General features: G+C 42.1%; 1 protein-coding gene across 1 annotated transcript in view; it reads left to right on the forward strand.

The window, feature by feature from the left end:
- LOC128457031 (seizure protein 6 homolog) overlaps window positions 1-20259 on the forward strand; it is an 84166-nt gene that overhangs the window by 55002 nt on the left and 8905 nt on the right. The window contains exons 4-9 of the mRNA XM_053441523.1: window positions 4540-4732; window positions 13900-14085; window positions 15124-15292; window positions 15944-16110; window positions 16204-16398; window positions 17599-17737. Of these exons, the coding sequence (XP_053297498.1) occupies window positions 4540-4732; window positions 13900-14085; window positions 15124-15292; window positions 15944-16110; window positions 16204-16398; window positions 17599-17737 (1049 nt within the window). The remainder of the gene's footprint in view (window positions 1-4539; window positions 4733-13899; window positions 14086-15123; window positions 15293-15943; window positions 16111-16203; window positions 16399-17598; window positions 17738-20259) is intronic.

A 20259-nucleotide genomic window follows, 5' to 3' on the forward strand; every position in this document is an offset into this window, starting at 1 on the left:
TGTTGCCTTTAATCTACGAGAGATGAGGCAGAAGGAAGCCTTCATCATGTTGTGCCTTAGGGGAGTAAAGCAGGACATAAAGAAGGCCAGTTTGATCTTGATGAGCTTTTTAGGGTGTCAGGGCTTTGCCGAGATGAGTTTTCATGGGGCCCGGCCATCCTGAGAGAAACGCTTTCAGGTGACACTAATTGCTCCTCCACCCAGCTTAGCTGTCATAAAGGGAGGAGACTCTGCCTGACAGGAGGCCGTGTTCTCTCCCAGCTCCTTCAGCGTCAAGACGAGGACGGGAGAGCTAAGATGCAACGCGAGGAGAATTTGAAGTATAATCAGCAAAGCGTGAATGTAAATCCATGCAAAAAATTGCACGCTGCAGCAAATAAACCGAGGTGTCATAAGCCCAAGAGGCAACTCAGAAAGTAAGGGCTGATTCATCAGAGGGTAAGAATCTCATCTCAGTAAAAAGTGTTTCCAAACGCGAAGGGTCTTAACGTTTGCTTGACTCTCTGCTTCTGGAGGGAAAATAAAAGGATGATATTGGAGAAGACGGTCACTGTGGAGCGGTGGTATTTGGTAAAAATCCCATAAGTGACGAGGAGCAAATAAGTATTGTGTTAACCGGCTGCCAGCAGCACATTCTCATTAACATGCAGCTTCTGCTGATTGGTAAGGATCCATTGTTTTAGACGACAGGGCAAACAGGAAATGGCCTTGGCTGTTTTTTGTAGAGGTGAATGTTCAATTAAGATAACGCTTTTCAAATAATGAGCAGTGGAAGACGAGTCTCTTGTATGAATTTATCAGGAGATGCACACAAAAAAGGAACACCAAGTGGATGTGGTGCCATGATGGGTGAGGCACCACTGTGCTCCAGTGTAGAAGCTGGTGGGTTTTATCATCAGCAATGATGAACCTGCAGCTGGTGAGGCCAGTTGCTGTTGATTTATTGCCCCCGGCAGCAGGGTCATTTAATTTCCATGTATAGTGGGATCGTTTTGATTATACATACTGCTCATTTCTGCATCAGCAATGGCTCCTGCGAGTCCCCGTAAATGTTCATCGCTGCGCACAACCAGATGTTTCCCGCAGTAAATTATCAGTGAAAATAATACACGGAGAGTAATTAACTCACACTGTGTGCTTACGGATAAATTAATAAATGAGTGAATAAAGATATATGACAGATTGTTTCTATAAATCCATTAGTTGAGATTTTTATCTTGTCCGAGTTGAGTTTTTTGGAGAGAAATGTCCTAATTGCATGGTACAGATTAGATTATCTCTTGGGGATTATCTCTGGGACTATGTCTGTATCAGCAGTGGGTCTAGTCACAGATTAAAAAACATGCCAGGGTGCTTTCTGTTTGTATGTGATAAGATGGATCTTCACCTCTGCTCATTCTTCAGTCTTTAGCACTGCTGCACATTGTAATCTCAGTTTTACAAAGGTCTGCATATAGAGGTCTATGTATGTTTTATATTATTACACACAGTATCTTATTTTTTTGAAGCAACATTGGTTGGTTGTGAAAAAATGCTTGTGAGTGGAAAAACTGCTTAACTAGAATATTTCTTACAACCGCTGCATTGTTGAGAGCCTTTTCCTTGAAACGGACAAAAAAACCAACACTAAACTGCACATTCTGTCTTCTCTCAACACAAATCTCAAAATGGAACAAGCTACTGTAGAGATGGCATCATGTGATAATGTTGTGGTTGGTGTAGATGTGTGCTTGGTCAGCCAAATCCCCATTCTGTGTCTGCTGAGGCAGAAATTTCCAGCAAGGAGGACAGAAAGCCTGCTCCCATTACAGTCCGGGGGAACATGCATGTGTGTGTGCATGTCTGTGTGTGTGTACATGCACAGGCATGCATGTACATGTATGTGAGTAGTGAAAGAGAGGTAGAGCCAGTGAGAAAGTAGTGGTCCCTCTGGGCATTTGGCTGCAGCAGTGGTGAAGATAAGGATAGTGTGATGTCTCCTGACATGGTCAATGATTCATAATTGAGGCAGGACAGCTGTTGCTGGCTGCACTGACAGGTCCCGGGGTGGATGACCGATGATAGGGCCTTCTGGGGCCAAACTATCTATCAGTCCAAATGTTCACTGTCCACTATCAGCTCCCCCGTCCTCCATAAGCCTCCCTGGTATATGCAAACCCAGAGGTCACGGACCTGCAACCTGTTTGACCTCAGTGAATATGATGAGTTGTTGTCGTATCACTGATTGCACGTCACACTGATGTGCACAGGTGTTCACTGAATAAAGATCAAACTCTGCTGTACTTATTGTTCTGTGAGGTTTTGCATTGCGTGGACGGACACAGGTGGTTGTAGTTTTTTATGCAAACTGGTGGATCTAACAATGAATGCATCTGCATTGACGAAAATAGAGGTTACAGATTGTTTTATTAAAGACTTGCCACGTGTTTATCACATGTAATTAACTCCTTTATTATGACATAAAAATGATATTTAATGTTCTTAAAATAACATGAAATTGGTGTTGTTTACGACAGCAGAACTACACCAGGTTTCACCAGTTCCACAGTTTTAGCGGGTATGGCATTTGGCTTGTGTTATGGAGAAATGACAAACTGAAATATGTATGAATATTTTGAGGAGCACCATCCATCTTTCACTCACCAGTTTTATGTATTTTTACTTAAAATAATATGAATGTTAGAGTGGAAATTAAGGTTCAAAGTAAATTATAGGCTCTGGTCGTTTTCACTTGGTCTGAACTCCCTGAAAACATGAATCCATATTTTACCTTTTTTACACGCTGAAGCCCCAAAAGCATTTTCATATCTCCAGAGTTAACAATTAATCGCTATAAAATCGATGATGGATGTAAATTGAAACTGAGTCTCCATGATCTAAACTCATTAGACCCATGGTTGGTGAAATAGGAGCTTATTATTCTTGCCTGAACCTTTAACATTGGTGATTTTTTTGTGTGCAGAGTATACAAACATCACTCACACACTCAGTTAAGTTGTGATCTGACATTAACAAAAAATGAAGAGTTGAGTTTACATATGAACCAAACTTGTGACCAATGTATCAAGTGGAACAGTTATTTGTGTTTTATTCAACAGTTTTCTTATTAATCAAACAACCCGGATGTAGGGGTCAAATGTATTTAATCTGGACCCAGGTCCCTGATGTTAAAGCCTTTTACTGAACGGTGAATTATAGAGATTTTATATAACCAATGTCACCTGATTTGTAAAACATCTGAGCCCTCCATAATAACTCTGAGACAAAGAGGCAGAAGTGAATATAACTAACTGTGCCTCAGGCTGCGTCATTGCCGTTGCCCTTGAGAAACCGTGAAACAGGGATTCTAAAATCATATGACATCCCTATTATTACTCAGTGTGACGCAGCTGAATGAGGCTCATACCACAACTGCAGTACTTAAACTGGCTTTTATGTATTAAAAACAAACAGAAATGATTCTGTCACTCAGACACAGCATAGGAATATCTGCTGTTTGATTATTTCAGCTGCTGTTTAACTGCGCTCCGAGTTTGCCTGAAATCCGACGGAGCCGCGTCGTGTCTGATCCTTGTTGTGGCAAAAATGGAAATCCATTGAAGTGGCCGACCTCATGGATCATTCTGGGAGAAGTCACCTCTAAGCTCAGTCTCCGAGTGTCCATTAGCCCCGCTGTGTTCATTGTCAGCTCCCCTTCGACTGAGTGACAGCTCGTCAACGTGACCAAATTCATTTTGCTGCCACTGTTGTGTGCAATGTGTCCGCCCTGTCCACTGTTTCAGCTTTTCCAGGCTGTTGCGCTAACACCCCCCAGCACACATATTACCTCGGAGACGTCAGCCTATGAAGGACAGGCCTTTTTCTGCTCCATGGCTTACCTGAGACCTAAGCCCACTGTAAATGACAGCATCAGGTTTCTGGACACGACATGAATTACACTGCTGGCTGAAGCAGACGTGGTTGAATTAGCTTCGGTGGTGCACTCGTCTTTGAAGGCAGGAGTGGGATCCATTTTGGATTTGAGTGCAAGATTTTTTTAAGCCTGTTGTATTTTTTTTATTTAAGATGGGCAATTTAGTTTGAGATATTTGAATGTTGATCTTAGTTGTAACATTTGCATGGGCTAAGGCTTTTACACGTCAACGACAACGCAAATAAATGGCGGAAAATAGCAAATCATTCAGAGGCAAATTTCAATGACCCTGACCATTCACATTAAAGAAGTCGTGATTTAGGGAATACATTATAAAGCTTGATTGAAGAAATCATGCCTCTGGAAAGTAAAAAATGGAATCTACATCAATATAGGGAAACCATATCCGACTAAACCTAAAGATTCCATTTGATGTGTAAAGAAAAACCAACAGTCGAGAGCAATGTGATTATTGGCCTTTTCAGTGTTGACATTCTTACAGTAGAAAAAAAAAATACAGTGCAATGACTGTTACACATGTGTACTCTACAAGCCCCTTTGGTAAAGGCTAACCATGTCATTATAAACAAACTGTAATCATATGGCGTGTGCCCTTTTCATTACAGGTGCTAAATGTGAGTGTGCTGGAGGGCGAGCGGGTGACAGTGGAAGACACCGGCGGCCGAGAACCCTTCATCCTCGCCAACGAGACGGTCCTGATGAGGGGTCTCGTCCTGCGCAGCTGGAGCAACCAGATCTCCCTCCGATTCCGGAGCGACCAGCAACACAACTCTGGATTTCTGCTGCTGCATTACCAAGGTGAGCCAGTGCCACAGCTGTTGTCTGCCCAACAGTTCCTCGGATCCTCATTCACTCTGAATATCAAAGTCTCATCGGCGGCGACTTTGATGTCAAGCAATGCCTTTACGCCGACAGCTCCCATCCTTATTTAGTTGAATGTGCTCGTGCCAACAGCCGTGGTTCTATCATCGGGGTTGAGTGGGAGACAATCTTTACTAAAACGCAAGCAAGCAGGGATTCTCCTTCCTCACTGCTTATCGTGTTGCAGCTAGAGCCCAGCAAGATAAGGAGGAGGAGATACAAAGAACTGACTGAGCATAAGAGTATACGTTTACTGCAGTGAGCACTTTACTTTAAGAGGGAATAAAGGTCACATTCTTATGCAGTTCTCACAAAACCCTGCATAGTTAGAGTTCTATGAATAAACTAATCCACAGCTAGTTACCTTGAGATGTGATAATTTGCCACATGATGTGTACTGAATCTTTTTTTCCATCTCATTTTTTCCTGCAGCGCCTATTTAAAAACATCTATGTGAATCTAGCTAAAGAAAGCTTTGCTGTGTGCATTTGGTTTTTGCTTTAATTTACTCCAAATGAAAGTTTTCCGAAGAGCAACTCTTAAACTGTCAATAGTCTCAGATGAGACTAACCTGCCTTTTCCTACACAATCTCAGGAGTTAAGTGTCACAGTCACAACATTTCTATTTTAACAATTTACTAAAAACGGTACAATGGAAATATACTATAAAAGAAATACAAGGAAAAAATGTCAACGAGATGCAATAGAAAGTTTGCAGAGTCATAAGACAGAATCAGGCCGACTGGAAAGTAAGGTTAAAAAGGCAAATCCGACGAAAACCGCAATCTGTTATCTTTGTTCTATCTTTTGTTGACTCAACAGACCTCTGGAAGTCCCAGTTGTGCCTTTTTATACACCCAGCATCCACCCCGATAATCTCCTTGCACATAAATTTGCTTTTTAAAGTGATTCTCACTGCTGTGTACTCAAACACATAACATATTGTGACCATTTCATAAACTGTCATAAGGATGTCCTATGGTCCTATACAGTGTGTGGCATCAACTGTCCCGTTGAGTTAGCAAGGAGAAGGCAGGAAGCAGGATAGGTCAACTTGGATTTACCCAATCAAGCTAGTTTCATGAACACGGGTCCAACTTCCTCAGATCAAAATGTTATTAAATCTGATTTATAGTGGGAAGCAGCAACAACAAACCCTGTCAGTAGAAAATACTTACTGTCTGATGTCGGCGAACATGATGTCCCATAAATAAATCCTCCCCCCCCCCCCCCCAACGCTCTCGCTTGTTTCATGCGTGACATTGATCTGCCGCGTCCGCAACAATGTCTGTTTATCTTAGCAATCACACAAAATGGCCACCAATTACATGCCCCATCGATTCTGGTTGATGGTGGAAGCTGGTGGACAAAACATTCATCCCAACACGTCACCGTGGCACTTTCATCATCGGCTCGAAAATGAAAGGCACCATCAGAACAGTGCTGCTGACGTGAGATAAATCAGCCCATCGCTGTGGGATGTGTGTGTGTGTGTGTGTGTGTGTGGTCAGGCTGAATGATGACAGCGAGGGGTCAGCACAGATCACACAGGGTGATGCAGAGATGGGGACAGATGGTGATAAATTGTTGAAATGTATTACGCTGTCAGGTGCACTTTGCTCCTTCACTCTCCTTCGCTCCTCTTTGCATTTGGCAAATATGATTCTGCATTATTTATTCAAAAAAGGATCATTTATTTGTAGATGGATGCTTTGTCCATGTGTGCCACATTCAGAACTCTGCAGACGCACAAGGTGGAACACTATGCATTTACACAATATTGGGTGTTGTTGCTTTAATCCAGCTGGCTGCTACCTATTTTCTGACTTAACTTGTATTCTCATACTGCTTCATGAAGGACAATGAATAACCAGGTCTTTCCTAGATGTCCCATGCTGATATTAAATTTTTAACGTTATGAAAACTAGGATCATAACCAGGATATTGTGTGGTCATGTTAATCTTCGCAAGAAAATATCCATCCATCTTATTCTTTGAGGGTGACTGGGGAAGCTGGAGTCATTCCCTGCTGCCATTGGGCAAGAGGCAGGATACACCCTGAGCATGAATACATGTGGTCATTCAGAGTTAGGAAGCAGAAACTGCAATAGTTATATGATCATTAAACAATATGTATTACCAGGTTTCTCATGTTCCATGTCATATACCAAACATAGAACCAGAATAAGATGCAGTCAGGGCAGAAATAATAGTGTAAACATACCCATCACCAAAGGGGCAGTACAGACAGACTATGGTGACAGAGCAGGCTGGAAAAGCTCAAAACAAAGTCCTTAAAAATTATTTGGCCATGGATGAATGGATCTCTTTCAGCAGTGCCAGGAGGTCAGGCCTCAGGCAGCACACTTGTCCCTGGGTTGCTCACTGTCTAAAATCGTTCTTAATACTTTGGTTCAAAATATTTCAACACAGAACCTTCGCAGGCTCTGCTGCTCACTCCTATTGAATTAGATGCTACAGAAGATAATCCTGAGCATCAACCGTTAAGACTCCATGAGTCACTTATAAAACACTTCGACCTCGACATACCTCTGTGGTCTTTTGTTGTCACCGGTAGAAGCTTGAGAAAACATCGGATGTGCACATGTGGTTGTCGAACAACCTATTTGGTTTGTGTCAATGCGGCACATTAAGTTGGACTAATGAGAAAAACTGCACTGAGCCGATTTAGTGAAGACTGGCCGTATATCGGGGGCACGGGAGATATTTCAATTTGCGTTCTCCTACTTGGTAAGCAGAGTTCGCGTATCACCTTGTCCTGTATAATGGGCTGTGAGAAATGTGATTGGACAAGTGTGGCGAAGGACACAGAACAGTGGAGGGATGGATCTCAGCTCAGGGTAATTAATATCTGCTGTAGCATTGGCTCGGCCTGCGATGGCAGACTGATTGATGCCTCTATAACATCAGCAGTGAGCCTGACACTTTCAACATGATGCATTTTATTGTTTATATGTAAAGAGTGGGGGGGGGACATGTGGGGCGAGAGGGGTGAACCGCTTCTCTCTTACATCTTTATTGTTATCTTCACTCAGTCCACACAGATCTTCATCTGTGATGGAGAGTTGGGCGTTTTCCATCGTACATTTAGCAATTATGTCCACGGACAGCCCAAGCAGCTCTATGTGTTTTTACAATTAATCATGCATTTAAAAACAGATAACACGAATAAGTGCCTCCTGACTTTGAATACTGTGAATTAACACTGCAGTATTAGCTTCTTTAAACATATTATTCAATCGTTTTGTGATTACTTGACTCTAAATCCAAAACATATATACAGATTATCATATTGATTTACCTTCTCATCTATTTCCACACATGAAAGAAGGGGATTTACAATAGAATTGTTAAAAAGTGCATTTATTGTTAGTTTTATACTCTTCAGGACAAATTCAGTCACCCTGCAAATAAACTTTTATTACTGACACAACTATTCTTGGCAAATTGGTCATTACATTTCAACCTGAAATGGTAAGATCGATGAACTTGTTGTTTTAATTGTAACAAGGATGCAATTTAAACTCCTAACATTGAATTAGTATGGCCCAATGCATGCAGGGTTATAGAGAAGAAACTTTATCCTCAGGGTTTACGACCAATTGAGCAAAATTAAATCTCTACCATTCATCTGAAAGTATAAAAATTAGTTTATTAAAGCACCGGAATAATTCTTTGCATGACAGTACAAGAGATATATATATATATATATATATATATATATATATATATTTTTTTTTCAACATGGGTCAAGCATTAATTTTGCAGGTACTGATAAATAAATGTAACACTGCTCATGCAATTGTGTACAACCCAAGACCCATTTCACTCAAAAAAATTGGAACTGCTTAATTTTATAATAATATTTAATGATGAAAATGTTACCATGAAATCATCATTATCATAATAGCTTGAATTGACATTTCAGGGTTTTGCGATATAAGTAGAGAATGACCAAAGGGAGTGGTGCTTTTACAGAAATGACTAATTAACTGGAACTAATAAGCTGGGCTGACAAGTGGGGTGGTGAGAGAGCCACTGCCACGGGCATTGATCCACTATGTGCCACAATTTCTCAATAGCGTTGATAATATGCCGCCTCTAGTCCTGAGTTATATCTCTTTAATAGACTTCATCGAGTAAATGACCATTGAAATTTAGTTTTTAACCCAACCATATAAATATCGATGGGCAATGGCAGGACGTCGGTCTGGCTTTCTACAAGTGGATCGCTTTCCGTGAGACAACACCATCGATCTCTCTGTTAGAGGAAACGCTTTGGTGCACAGCAAGGATGAGACGCTCGGACACAGCGACAGTAAAGTTGGCATCAGTGCATGAAAACACATCTCAATGTAACATGTGGAGGATAACATTCTGTCCTTGTACCGCCATTACATATAATCAACAATCAGCCCCACTCCTATTTATGTTTCATTTCCCATTTACCTCCTGCACTCATTGTTAATCCAATTCCAGCTCTCTTCTAGAAGTTACCCAGCCAAGACTTGAAAAACAATATTGCAACAGTAATTAAAGTGAAATGCATTTTATTTGTTTGTAAAAACTGTGTTTGGCGCTATCATTGGCTTCATCACCTAATTTAGTGTGCCCCATTATTGGCAGGAAAGCAGTATTCTCATTTTGAAGTACTCAAGCAAATGAAACGCGTGCGAGCTGAGCATGGCTCATTTAAGGCAGCGGTGTGTGAGTGAATGCGAGAGTCGCATGAAGAGACGTGTTCTTCTAGAAAATGTGCGCTCTCTTTAAATTATTCTCAAAAGTTGGTCTGAAAGAAGCCATTATCGAAACCCCAAGTACAGATTTGTGGCTCCATATTTTAAACAAGGACAAGGGAGGTAATTTCAGATAGGTGAGAAACAGCAGGAAGCAATATAAACAAAAACAATAAAATGCAGTAAAAAAAATACATTGCTGATGCACCGATAAGCAAGAGAGGGAAAGAAGGATGGAAGTAAGACAGGATGTGTTCCTGAACACCGCTGAACAAGTTCTGTGAAATGACCAAAATAAAGTGGAAAAAAAACTACTTTAAGCCGATGTTCAAGGGCGGGATTACATAATGGTTAAGACAAGATTCATACTGCATTAAAAAAATCTTTCTAACTAAAAAATAAACTGTCATGCACCAAGCAGTGTGTCCAGTTTGTTATCCTGTTTTTGTGTTGTCTAAGGATTTCTACCATATGGCTAATTTAAATGAGTGTGACAATTCTTGTCATGCGTTTGTTTATTCTCTTTTTTCATTCATTTGTTTCCTTTCTTTTTCTTCCATTTGTAAATGGTCTGCATTTATACAGCGATTCTCTTGATGACCACTCAAAGTCGTTTCACAGTTGATTTCTGCCATTTTCCCATCCACACACATTCACACAGAGTGCATCCATGTGCAGCACTTTCTCCATCACACACTGCATTTTGGGGGTTCAGTATTTTGCCCAGGGACACTTCGGCACATGGAATGGGGGAGATTGGGATCAAACTATCTGGTTAGTGGATGACCCGCTCTACCACCTGAGCCACAGCAGCCTATATGCCTCTCTGTACTCTGGCTATGCAGAAAAATTATAAATATTTTGCAAAACAGAAAGGAGAAGAAAACCTGCTCCACCTGACCTAAATGACTTGGAAATAAAATAAACTGAAGCATGAAGCTTGGACCGAAGCACTTAGGGAGTTTATAGACTTATTGTCGACAAAGGGAAACCAAATTTTGAACCTGGATTGTTACTTTGCACATATAAAACCTTTCAGGAAACATGTAATAAAAAATAAACAATTTTATCAGTATATAATCAACTGGTTCACAGTGATATCTGTTATTACAATGTTTAGTCCTGTCTACAAGAAGTGTCTTGTTTGAGGCTGAAGCTAATTGCTGCCACATAATTCGGGGAGGACAGAAATACGGAGATAAGAGATTTCAACTTTTGACGACTTAATTAAATTTAAATAAATAAGAAAACAAGAAAACTCCTTGATATCCCTGTTTTGTCCTTTTCCACACATTTTGATGCTTTGATGTTTAAACCTGTGATGCCCTCTCCTTCAACTTAATATACCATTGAATCTACCTCCTGTGTGAAAGGTGTTCTATAAATAAAAGTGCCTTGTCTTAATAGTATGAAGTGAAGGAAGTGGGTAATCCATATTTTACATCAGGACACCATATTATTAGATTGACAGTAAACTTTACCTTCACCATGAACATATTGTAATAAAACAAGCCAAGTAGGTTTGTATGGCAAGTACAAATATTTTACCCTACATGTAAATGTTTCTCCTGGTCACTCACTTACCCATAAACTGACCATGGTATAAAAATATTAAGAAAATACACGCATTTCACTGGCGTACATTGGAACTTCTTAAGAAGTACAATACACAGTATTTTGGCAGCAATCTCATTTATAATGGACATTTTCTTGAAATGTTTGTCTCAGTTTGAATTGAAATGCTGCTCCATTCCAGTGTCCATGTGGAAGAGTATTGCCTTTCCCTCTCTTCTGAAAAGGAAACAATAACTAAAGACATAAGCTCCACATCTGCCTCCTGTGGCTCCACTGTAGCAGCAGCTAATCTTCCCGCCTGCCTGCGCTGTGGATCTATTATTTGTAATGGCAAAACAATCAGTCTTTATGGCCCGGCCCGGCATCTACTGGAATGGAGGGAGTGCGTAATTTAATACTTCAGGAATTGGCGCCGCAATTTTTTGCCTCCGGCTCCCAGTGCATGCTCAATGGGGATGTAAATGCTGCTATGATAATGGCAATAACTAGGTTCATTGGAGATAGTGATAAACTATAAATTGAATGGATGACCCAGGGGCAGCGTGCCTCGTCCCCGTGGCTCACTGATTCACCGCGGAAGAAAAGGCCCGTTTCGTTATGGTGGAAACCAGTGGCCTGTGTAAAAGAAAAACCCAAGTCGTCAGATTAAAACATAGTAGATGGGGCCAGTTCTGCAAGCTTTTATGGCCATTTTGCATTTGGGGCCCGTTTTCCCTCGAGTTCGAGTTCATATTTTTAATAGAAGAGGCAATTTTTGAATATCCAATGTAGCTTCAAGGTAATGTGAGAAACCTCAGTGAAGTGTTGTTTTTCATCTCCAAATAGCGGACTGGAATGAAAGCACTTCAAATCCAACCTGCTGCAGAGTGTCCTCATCTTGTTTTGAAGAGTTTAACCTCCACTTTCCCAGCATCTGTGCACACATAGACTTCAGGTATTTTCAATTATTCACACGTGCTGCCTCGTCTGTCAGGTGTCAGATTTGCTTTCCGCATTTCCGACAACTCCTTTTGTTAAAGGAAATGTGTTAGCTATTCACTAGTGTTGTGTTTGGGTCAGCTATGACAGAAACTACCCAAGACATTTTTTTATTTAAGTAGCGACTTTAATAGTCGTAGCAAATATGAACTTTAAATGCTCCGATAAGGTTTTGCTGTTGCTTCTTCGTTGATTCATAAACACAGAGCATCTATCAGGGATTAATCATGCAGTTAAGTAGGACAAGAATCAATCAATGACGAGCTGAATGGAAGAAACCATTGCAATTTTCTGTGCGGGCTCAAACACCCCTTTAACTACATGCAGCTGAAAGTCGTCCGCATCTTAATTCAGTTAACACCAAATAACCTCAATCATATTTACATAAGTAGATTAAAGGTGTTTACCCTACATGAACCATGCCAGATTACTATCATAATTGCTTTTAAGGCTGCAAATGGGATTTCAATGCAGACGGGTCCTCCAGCTGCCCTTTTCCTTGTTGTTTACTTCTACTATTAACTCTTATTTAGGTGTTATACGTGCGCTCCATTAAGGCGAAACATGAAATGCAACTTTGCAAGAGTTGGAGTAAAGTCTGTGCTTTTTTTTCCGCTGGAGGACTATCACACTGGTTGGATACTGGGCCCAATTACGCTGCTTGTTATGTCGTTCGCACATCTCCCGAAGTTTTAAGCTTTTATGCTGGTCATTAAAGCGACCACACTAATGAGGTAGAACAGTGTGGGTATTAGACAGGAAGAGAAGCTTGTTTAATAGCTTCCATTACAGACTTGGTTAGCTCACTCCATTATCCACGTAAACTCCGTCCCATCATAGCCCATTGATTTAAAGCAGGGACAGGACAACAATGCAGAGCGAGTCCGGGAACATTGATCTTACCCGGCTGTAATCACGACTCTTTTGACAACTGCCACCGAGGCCATTCCTCTTCCAGCTATCACATTACCGACCCACTATGATGTTAGGCTGATCTGCAAACGTTTCCATTTGTCAGAGTGTTTTGCAGCGGACCACGCTGCGATGTTAATTACTGTTGTGCTGCAAACATGTCTCCACACATTTGCATAATACAAACTGCAATTCATTAGGAGCTGGAGTGTTTAAAAACAAAGTTGAGGGGTGGTTATAATGCATATGAGAGTGCGTGTGTCTGTCTGTGTGTGTGTGTGTGTGCACTCAAATATCCAAATGTGTATCGGGTGCTCTGCAGTGGTTTGGACAGACAACATGGTCAACAATGCATCAAAAAACAACAAGAGTTCCACACAATGTAGGACAAGGAGGATTATGTTTTGGAGCCAGTTCTCATTGCTGCCTGTATATTTTGGCCATAATTGGACTTTTGTTTTGAATGAAACACTGAGTCTTGGGAAATTACATATCTGAAAACTGAGTTTGTTGTTTTTGAAATTAAAATTTCCCGAGGGCTTCGCAACGCTGAAGGAATATCTAGATTGTGATATAATAAAAAAATGTATAATAATAATGGAGTTAGATAAAGCAGCTCCAAGTGTTTCATCATGAGGATCATCGGGATAATTAACTGAGATTGGATGTAGAGAACTAATTGCAGTGGAATGTGATCATGCTTTCAGTTTTTAAACTCTGTCTAATCACTGTTGGGCATCACTAATACACACTGGACAGAAGATTGCAACAGGCATCCTGTTCAATACCCCAAACTAATATTCATACGGTCGAGATTAATTCTAAGATAGATACAAGATACGATCACCGTTGCATTCTCTGTCCTCCTTTCTTTCTCCGTAGCTTTTGTGCTGAGCTGTGCATTTCCCAAAGAGCCAGCTGGCGGGGAAGTTTCCGTGACAAACCTCCACGCCGGAGGAGAGGCCTACTTCAGCTGCTTCACCGGCTACAAGCTGCAAGGCCCCAAAATGCTGACCTGCCGCAACGCAACGACACCTTACTGGAGTGGGAAGGAGCCCCAGTGTGTAGGTAAGAACAGCTGGATTCCTGTTTGCTAGAAGGACCTCAGCACAATGTTGTTCCTGTCTTCAAAATGGTAAATGGTCTGTATTTATATAGCACTTTTCTATTCTTGACAACCACTCTACACACTTAGCAGAACAGTTAATTGCCTTTCACCTATTCACACATATTCATACAGGGCATCTATGGGCAGCACGTTTTTTCTTTACTGAACAGCAATTTCATAAATGCTCAAAATGCCATGATAGAAAACTTTTAAACTCAGTTTGACTTTTTCTTTTCTTTATTTACCTTACAGTAGTTATCACAGTGCGGAGCAGACTTCTAAACCTATTTATTCATAGTTTCTGGATACTGAACCAATCACAAGTCCAAATTTGACACGGTACTTCCTCGGGTCCTTAACAAAACACATGGCAAGAGGAACAGGCATTCCACTGACTAGTAGATAGATGTGCAAAACAGAAGCATGTTAACAACTGGATGTAGCCCTCTCCTCCTCGGCTCTCCCCAACAATGCAGGTGATGATGATTAACGGCGGCTCTCACCAAGTCGTCTCCTATTGAGTTGATTACTTACAGTTCGAGGCCAAATGAGTGTGTTTGCATGTGATTAGCAACACGTTGAGCTGTTATTTGGAGCCGGGGCAAAACAAGGGCCACTGGAGCCGCTGCCTTAATTAGAACTGGGCCGCATGACTATCCTTCTCCTGCTGGTGGAGGCTCATCTGCCAGTTTCCCAGTGTTTCTCTGTGGCGGCCTGCAGCTGCTCTGAACTGATAGTGGGTGCTGCTGCTGTTTTTTCTCTTTACAAGTCCATCACACACAGTCCCACGCTCTTAGGCCCAGGTGAGCCTGCCAACTGTACAGCCCGGCCACAGTCCACTGGATATTGATGATATCTATGCTCAGACAGGGATTTTTTTCTCTCTCTCCAAAACCTCAACCATGGCTGGTGTCATTACTTTTTTCTCATCTAGTCTCATACCCTCCAACTCTTTGTCTCCTCCCCCCCCCCCCCCATCACTCTTTCTTCCCATACAGCATCCTGTGGGGGGATGATAAAAAACGCTACCTACGGTCGTATCGTCAGCCCTGGTTTCCCTGGCAACTACAGCAACAACCTGACGTGCCACTGGGTCCTGGAGGTCCCCGAGGGCCACCGGCTTCACATTCACTTTGAGAAGGTGGCTCTGGCAGAGGATGATGACAGGTGAGTGTATATGCATAAAGCTAAAAAAAAAAATCACAGAGAGTGAGAGGGCGCAGGGAGGGAGAATGTGGCTTTTTTTTGGCTAATAGATGGCACCGCGGCTTTAAACTCATTTTCTTAATAACAGCTCCTCGGGATGGAACATTAAAACCCTCAGAGGCTTTAAATAACCTAAATCTTTAGGGAGTGACAGACGGATTTGAAAGGACCCTTTATCATTCTAATCCTTGAACAGTGTCCTATCAAGCGAGTGAAGGGAAGGGACTACAGAAGGTAGTGAGAGGTAGGAAACCGCAATTGCATTAGATTCTTTTTTTTTCTTCTTTTCTCCACTGATCCACATGGCTATCTTCACACATGGCCATTCACCTCATTACCAAGTGGTGAAGAATGTTATCGCAACGTTATTACAGGCACCACTGGAAGAGTGAGCAGCTCCGAGATAGCTTGGAACTTTTCTGTTTCTTTTACCTTTTAAGCCTCACTTAATGTCTCTTTACATCTGTCTTCCGTCTGTGTGCTCCTGTGTGTGTGTGTGTGTGTGTGTGTGTGTGTGTGTGTGTGTGTGTGTGTGTGTGTGTGTGTGTGTGTGTGTGTGTGTGTGTGTGTGTGTGTGTGTGTGTGTGTATGTGTGTGTGTGTGCGTGTGTAGGCTGCTGATTAAGAATGGCAACAACATTGACTCCCCTCCTGTGTACGACTCCTACGAGGTGGAGTATTTGCCCAACGAGGGTGTGCTCAGCACTGGACGCTACCTGTTCATCGAGTTCACCACAGACGGGACAGTAACCTCCACTGGTGCAGCCATCAGATATGAAGGCAAGCTAATCATGCAACATACAATACTGTGCACAACTTGTCCATTTTTCTTTTTCTTCCTGCAACGCATTGACGCATTTCTGTCCTCCACAGCTTTTGCCATAGGCATGTGCTACGAGCCCTTTGTGAAATACGGCAACTTCAGCAGCAGCGACTCCACTTACGGCGTGGCTGCAGTGGTGGAGTTCTCGTGTGACCCCGGCTACACGCTGGAGCAAGGCTCCGTCGTGATCGAGTGTGTTGATGCACAAAACCCTCAGTGGAATGAAACGGAGCCAGCCTGCAGGGGTGAGTCAACAGATTGCATCTGCTTGAGTAATAAGGCAATATTAAATCTTTCTTAAAAAAATGTGCCTCCTCCGGGAAAAGAACTCCGAGCCAGATATGGCCGGCCTGAGGACCTGAGGTTTTCATTGTCTGTTTGATCAGTGCAGGGGTTAGTGAAGTCTCTATTCAAATATTAAATACCAGTGGTAGCTAACTGTATCGTCTTAAGCCCTTTCCTCTGATCCATGATACATTTCCTCTTAAAAGTGTTACAATGATTTACTTTGATATGAATTAGCAGGGCAGATATTAGAAGAGCTTAAGTTTAAAAAAGGCATACAGCCTGAGAGGGAAACTGCCGCCGCTTAAAAGACTGAGCATCATACTAAACGTTGGTCGAGCCCTGAGCCCTTTGACACACACGCCCACACACACACACACACAGACACACACACACACACACAATGACCTTCGTCCCTGTCTTTGGTGCCAGCATAGTCATTGTGCCACACACAGTGAAATTGAAAAGCTCTCTAGTAAAGCCAGATAAGGGAAAATTAAATTTCTGGTCCTTTTGGTCATGGTCACCAAGCAGTTCTGTGGTAGCATGCAGTTTTCTTGTCAAAGAGCTTGCTCACTGCTTTTCAGCTGGGCTTTTTCTTTAAGCATCAAGGTTGTGGTAATATCCTATGAAGTCATGTCGTAGTTCAATTATCAGAACTGTAGATATTTGTAGTGTCTTTCATCGAGTTACATTACAAATCCCATGATCTGTTAAAAGATTATACATGTGAATGTGAACAATCTTTCAACGAGGGACAAGATTTGGTCCTTCTTGTTTCCATTACTAATTTGACCAATCACAGGCTCTGGTTGTCAGCAGGTAAATAGTATGTGCGGAGAGCAAAAGAGGTGGAACACATTGACTGAAATGAATCGGCTATTTTATTCATATGCAGATAGCTTCTAATAGAGTAGCCAAAATGTTAGCTGGACCTTAATAATGGCCATTGTATTGTGTTTATATGGAGAAATATTGGTCTGTAAACAGTGTATTGTGAATGGAAGATGACGTCCTGGCCTGGATATCTACAGAAACCCCAAAATATTGGCCCAAGATTGCTTATATTTTATTTATTGTGCTCTAAAATGTTGTCTTCTTAGTGATTCTCAGTGTAAATGCATCTCTCAGCATCAACCTTATGTGTGTGTGCTTTGCAGCTGTGTGCAGCGGCGAGATCACCGACTCCGCCGGCGTGGTTTTGTCTCCCAATTGGCCCGAGGCCTACGACAAGGGGCAGGACTGCATCTGGGGCATCCACGTGGAAGAGGACAAGAGGATCATGCTTGACATCCAAGTGTAAGAGACTGTGCTCATGTGTTAGACTAACATCTGGAGGTCAATCTGACCTCCTGTCTGTTTTCGCCAAGTGATTTCTAAACACTTCATCTCCTGACACAAACACACACTCTGGTTTATTCCTCCCCATCTTCTCTCGGTCACATGTTACACACACATTGGGGAAGCAGTTGCAGTCGCTAATTAGTATTTTTTTCTTCCCACCACTCGCTACATTAAGAATTCTGTGTACCTTCCAGCTCACTCTCTGACCAGATTAGCCAGTAAGCCTCCCTGCTCCCTCTTCCCTGGTTTGTGTCTCAGAGTTGGCTTTGAAATGAATATGCTCTGGCAGTGAACTTCTCTGAGCCACTTATCCGGCCTTCCCCCAACTATAATTCAACACACACTCAAAAAGAAACACGTGTTCACACACACACACGCACACACTCCATTTCACCCATCTCTCTTAATGTACGCCAGAGTGTCCCCCTGAACCACACACGCATCACGTCCCTGCCTTCTCACCCAACTTATTGCTCTGGAGTGCAAACAAAAACATTTATTTGCTTTCATCAAACAATCTCCATCTCCGTTTGCTCCCCCTTCTACGGATTCATCCGTTTGCCTTGTGTGAGTGATTCACACAATATTTCAGCGAACATGCATCCTACGGAGCACAGAGAGCATCCAGCATAAGTGATTTGTGTTATCGCCTGAAGCTCTTGCACACAAGAGGGCAGAGAGAGGTTACAATTAAACCAGCAGGAATACTGCCCGAGGTCTCAAGAAAAACAGAGTCACTGAAATCTCAAACCGAGGCTATTCTTAGCCGCCGGTCATCAATGCACGCAGACAGTTTTTCTCAAGGTTGGATTTCCAATATTCAGAAGTCACTCATTCTTGCTGTAAGAATGTCTGTTTTTCTGAAGTGTGATGCTGGGTTTAATTTAATGAGGTTGCTGCAGTCCACACAGAAGAGTTCCAGCAACAATATGTTTTTTTTCGAGCCACTTACACTTGGTTGAAATGTCCATTTATTACATTTAGTTAGGTCAAAAGCTGAGGAATCTTTTGTATTTGAGAAATTTAACACTTTGCACATCGTGTAAAATGAATCAAAACAAGTTCTCCTTAAGCGATAATAGCGACTGTAATATCACTGAACTCATTTTAGCAACTTCATTGAAATAGCATTAGATTTATCCAATTAGAAATCCTTTTTTTAGAAATGTTCTTGAATTAAATTCAAACCACATTGACTAAAGTCACAGCCACGGTGGCAAACACTTGACTCCCGCTCTTTTACAATCTGTGATAGTGAGGGGGCAAAAGCAAAATCCGCAGAGAGGAGTTAAACTTTGGTGAGCTTTGACCAACCATGCCACAGCATCAACCGATAACACCAAAATTTGTGTGGTAGACTTAACTTGGCTGTGTCACATCCTGCTCTGCCCACATTTAGTAATTATATGCAATTCGGCCTCAGCACGCATTTATTATTTTTCTAAAAATACAAACCCATGTTTTCGAAAACAAATGATTCAAGGGATTCCCTCATATCTGTGGCGTAGAGGCAGAGAGATTTGAGAAAGTGTGGTTGTTTCCTCACGGGCCCAGTTCTGTATGCCGCCGCATGACCACAATGCACATAATACCCCCCCAACTGTTTATCTCCTCGGCTTTCAGGCGCTGAGATATGAGCCATCACTGAAATATGATCCACAGATCAAACGGAAGATATCAATAATACACAATGTCTGAATGCCACGCAGGAGTTTGTGCGGGCCCCGCTTTTCTCTCGGTTATTTCACCGAAGCTTAAGACTTAGTGATTAATGACTGATGTTCAAAGTCAACCGGTGCATCTAGGGTAAGGAAGAAGAAAAAGGATCAGGGGGGATTTTTCCATGCAGCCGAAAAACAACTTTGATTTGACGTAAACTGATTTTCATTCAGAGATTTCTTTTTAAATCGCACACGGCCTTAAGTTTGTTTTAATCTGAGCCACATGAGGCCACTCGCTGTAAATTAATGGCGCTGTGATTCATCTCAAGGTTGGTCATGCGTGGCAGCAGAAAAACCCACAGCCTGTCTGATCCCCGCGGACCCCCCCACCCCCTCATGTCTGGTCCACTCAGGTTGCAGCATAGCGCTCGGTCAACATGTAATTTGGGGCGGACGGTGTTTATTTGCGCGCGTGTGCTATGCATGTTTAAGTGGCAAAAAAAGGCTCTCGTGGAGGAGAGCTGCCTCATTATAAGGGTGGGCACACACTTTCCCACATTAATGAGAACCTTTTCTATATTATCATTCATCGCTGTGTCTGTGCTGGCAATTACAGAGGAGCGGTGTGCATAATGAAGTCTGATTAATTAATTTAGGCCAAACAGGAGGGCTGGCTCTTTGCTAATTAGCATGGAGCGTGGCCCGAGAGCCGGAGACGAGAGCTACAGCTGATATCCCCACCTGTGGAACGCAGCAAGGTACAAAAGAAATAAAATAATAATAAAACTGGTAACCATGTGGATTTTAGCATTCAGG

The sequence above is a fragment of the Pleuronectes platessa genome, chromosome 15 (genome assembly GCF_947347685.1).
Source record: "Pleuronectes platessa chromosome 15, fPlePla1.1, whole genome shotgun sequence".
Lineage (NCBI taxonomy): Eukaryota > Metazoa > Chordata > Actinopteri > Pleuronectiformes > Pleuronectidae > Pleuronectes > Pleuronectes platessa.